This window comes from Alligator sinensis, unplaced genomic scaffold (assembly GCF_000455745.1).
Source record: "Alligator sinensis unplaced genomic scaffold, ASM45574v1 scaffold520_1, whole genome shotgun sequence".
Lineage (NCBI taxonomy): Eukaryota > Metazoa > Chordata > Crocodylia > Alligatoridae > Alligator > Alligator sinensis.
In genome coordinates this window covers 240,485-244,220 of record NW_005842064.1, presented here as the reverse complement: position 1 = coordinate 244,220, position 3,736 = coordinate 240,485, and the positions used below count along the sequence as shown (strand labels likewise).

At 56.3% G+C, this 3,736-nt stretch overlaps 2 protein-coding genes across 6 annotated transcripts in view; one reads left to right on the top strand and one right to left on the bottom strand.

Moving 5' to 3' along the window:
• PNPO (pyridoxamine 5'-phosphate oxidase) overlaps nt 1–336 on the bottom strand; it is a 7,344-nt gene extending 7,008 nt beyond the window's left edge. Inside the window, exon 1 of one of the 2 annotated variants that reach the window (XM_006023266.3) lies at nt 173–336. In XM_006023266.3, the coding sequence (XP_006023328.1) occupies nt 173–307 (135 nt within the window). In that variant the 5' untranslated portion in view covers nt 308–336. The remainder of the gene's footprint in view (nt 1–172) is intronic. The other variant, XM_006023265.3, reaches the window with a different exon arrangement.
• A 127-nt stretch (nt 337–463) lies between these two features.
• Nucleotides 464–3,736, top strand: part of LOC102377260 — a 28,069-nt gene continuing 24,796 nt past the window's right edge. For 3 of the 4 annotated variants that reach the window (XM_025203729.1, XM_025203727.1, XM_025203726.1), the window contains exons 1-3: nt 464–538; nt 1,249–1,535; nt 3,122–3,733. In XM_025203729.1, the coding sequence (XP_025059514.1) occupies nt 1,318–1,535; nt 3,122–3,733 (830 nt within the window). In that variant the 5' untranslated portion in view covers nt 464–538; nt 1,249–1,317. Of the gene's footprint in view, nt 539–1,248; nt 1,536–3,121; nt 3,734–3,736 lie in introns of those variants that run through there. The other variant, XM_025203728.1, reaches the window with a different exon arrangement.

The window sequence follows — 3,736 nt, the reverse complement described above, 5'->3', positions numbered from 1 at the left end:
CGGCATCGACCCCCGCTGGGACAGGAACGAGGCGCGAGGTCCCGGTCCCGCCCCCCCCCCGCAGCGTCATGGACCCCCCGGACAGAAGCGAGGCTCCAGCTCCAGCTCCGCCCACCTCAGGCCCCTCGCGTTCTCCTGCCCCTCCCCCACCAGATGCCTCCCCCAACTTTACCTCCTCGTCGCGCCTGTAACTCTTCCGCAGCGCCCCCAGGTCCATGACGCGCTCCTGCGCGGGTGCCTGTCCCGAGAAACAGGAGCCGAGGGAGACCCAAACGCGCAGCCCCCTCCTTTTCGCGTCACCGAGCATGGCCCCGCCCCTCGGGGGTGGGACTCGAGACACGGCCCCTAAAGTGGATTAAGGTCACCGCCCCCACGGTGCTCACCTCCATCAGCCAATAAGAAGGCTTGCAGAAGGGTCCAATCACGAGAGAGAGGGAGGGGGCCGGTTGCAGCCAATAAGGACGCAGCGAGGGGCGGGACCTGGAGACCAGGAAATGGTGTCAGGGCTGTAAACAGGCACATGGAGGGGCTGTTAAAGGTACAGTGTCCCCCGGGGAGGGGAGACCCGGGGGGAGGGTCAGAGAAGGGGCAGTGCATAGGGTGGCAGGGGGCGGGAGTGTGGGGACTAGTCAGGGGGAATTGAGTGGAGGGGGGACCAGACGGGGCAAGGAGAGTGGTCCAGGCAGGGCTCAGACAGGTGACATGGTGGGGAGCAGACAGGGGTGAAGGAGGAGACCAGGCAGGGCCAAGGGGTGGGTGAGGATTAGCCAGGAGCCCAGGGGGAAGTGGATGGGAGAGGAGACAGGAGGGGAGACTGGCAGAGCAGTCAGGGGAGGGGGTGGTGGACAGGGCAGGGGGCACTAGACAGGGGAGAGGGATGGACAGGGGCACGGGATGGTCAGGGCAGGGGCTGATGGGGAGGACCTGATGTGGGGGAAGGAGGGGAGGGAGACAGGGGGGCAGTGGGCAGAGGAGACAGAGGAGTGTGGAGGCAGATGAGTGAGGAGAGGATGAAGCAGGGAGAAGGGGAAGAGGGCAACAGGGATGCCAGAGAGGAGAATGGAGAGCTAAACTAGTCCTGAACGGGGAGAAGGTGCATGCGTGTGAACAGCTGGATCAAAGGGAATAGTGGGAAGCGTGCCAGACAGTGCCAGATAAAAAGCCACGTATTTTTACACAGCGCTCTCCCAGTTTCTTTCTCCTGCTCATGTTTCCCCCCGCCCCCCTTCTCTCTCTTCTCTGTCTTAGCTGGAAGAGTTTCCCTCCCTCTCCTCCAGCATGTTCCATCTGGGCTGGACACTGTGACTAGGAGAGCTGATGTCTGATGGTGCCACTGATCTGCAGGCTCCACAGAGCCAACTCCAGGCCATGGAGCAAGGGATGGGAGATGGGGAGCAGCCAGATGGTCACCTACCATTCAAGGTGCCTGAGCCAGGGCTGGAGGGTGCAGCTGCTCTCTGCAGCCCTGGCTTCCAGCAGTCCCAGGAGTTGGAGCTCCCGGAATCCCAAAGACATGCCCCACTGGAGTGTGCCAGGTACAGGGGAGGGCTTGGTGTAGGGGACTTCACCCAGCGCTCACCACTACAGAGGGTGGGGCTTGACAGCAATGAGGTCCTCTTTGTACAGCACAGGGGCAAGCTGGAAGGACCCCCCTGGTACTGGTGAAAGGAGTTCAGTCTCCACAGGCTGCTCGTCACAGAGACTTCTGGTTTTGATGGTTACTTTTGTGCAGGGGACACCTGTCAAATAAGAACCATCCTGAGAGCCCCAAACTCCTTTCATTAACTCCCTAACCAGCCAACAGAAGGTACTAAGCATCAGTCACTACTGGCTTGGGCCAGGCTTGACTTGGACATCGAGAGGCAACATTTTGCATTCCCTACTTTAGCCCCCCCAGTTCCACGGGTCAGCCACTGGTTTGGGTCTGGTGCATCTCAAGTAGAGATGTCACTCGTCAGAGAACTGCCTCTCATATCTGCAGCTGCTGGTCAGCACCTCTTGTGAGTTTAAGCGAAGAGTAAATTGTGAGTCCTGCAAGCTGCCAGGAGGAGTTAGCAGCAAATGGGACCCTTGCTTTTAGACTCTTTACCCATGAGCGGCTATATGACACCAGCATATAGTTCGTGGGTTGAAATGTATTTTCCTCATGCTGGGGGAGCACAGTGCAGGTGGGAAGGGGGCTGAAGGCTGAAGAATAACAATGTCTGAGAGGTAGGAGGGATGGAGTAGTGCGGGCAGCTGGCTTGGGACTTGGGAGGTTTGCCCTGTATACCTGTCTCTACCACAAGCCCCTTGAATGAGTCACTTTGAATGCCCACTACCTCGGTTCCCTGAAACAGGGATGATATCTCTCCACCTTGCAGCATGCTCTGAGGGTTCAGTCCATTGATAACAATGAGGTGTTCTAATGCTGCAGTGGTGAGGGTATCTCTTCACCTAGACAGAAAATAAAATCCTGGTCACTGAGAGGAGTATGGAAAGCTTCTTTGTCCTTGTTACAGCTCACAAGCTGAGCAGGGCCTGGCTGACTGGGTCTTTGGTTGTGAGATGCCAAAGAACACTGAAGTGCTGGTGATTCAGCAGGGGATGTTCTGTCCCCTGTGTCAGAAGGAGGAGTTGGGTCTCAGAAGTGCTAAACTGCCTTGACGCTGGTGCAAGTTGGGGCAGAGGTTGCTGGCTTTTGTATTGGATTTAAAGCCACAAACTTTTTGCAGAGTTAACCCCCAGCATCAGTGGAGTTCCAGCAATACCTATATGCCTCTATAAATCCCCCTTGGGAGCTTCAAATGAATACAGTATTTTCCTTCACAACTTAGCCTAAGTGGCTGTCTTAAACTGTTGCCTCACATCATCCACACATCAGTAAGACCCAGCTAGACAAAGTCTTGACTAGTATATAGTATAGTTTGGGATGGTCCTGCCTTGAGCAGGGGGCTGGATTAGATGCCCTCCTGACGTCTCTTCCAACCCTCATTTTCTATGATTCTGTGATCCTGGAGGTGGCTGTGTTTTGCTGGTGGGTGATGTGATTTCTGCACATGCAGGTAGTCCATAAAACACATTGACAAGGAAGACTCTGAAGACTGTGATATAATTTTCTTCTATTCTTGTTGGCTTCTAGCACCCAGCTCCATGGAGCTCTGAGCAGCCTCAGGAAGCCCGACTACGGTTTGCTACACTTTGGGGAAGATGTCAAGAGCCGGAAAAGACCCAAGCTGTCCAATGGGGCCCAGACCAGTCCTAGCCTCATCTCCCACTTCCCTCAAGCACTGAGTGAGATGGAGACCAATGGACCACCCCGCATTGGACACATCTTCCAGAGCAGTAGCCTGGATCTGCACAGCAGGTGCCCTCAGGATGGGCTGCGACACATGAGGACTTTGGACAATCCCAAAGCTGCCCATTCAGGGGCCTCAATGCTCTACCAGCCCAGCACAGAACCATCAGAGTCCCCCTCCATGGATTATGGACCTGAGGATTGCTGCCAGTGGAGCAGCAGGGCTCCTGTGGTGGGTAGCAGCATGAGCAGTCAGGCCAGCAAGGTTACGGGTTTGTATGCTGAGCTGGTGAAGGAGCTGGAGCTGCAGATGTCAGAGTTGCGGAAGCTCCTTGCCTCTCGGGAAGAGGCTGCTGTGCAGCAAGAGAGGAGGATAAAGGAGCTGGAGTTGGAGAACCAGCAGCTGAAGAGCCAGCTCCGGAACCTGGAGGAGGAGAATGACTTGCTCTCCAGCAGGAA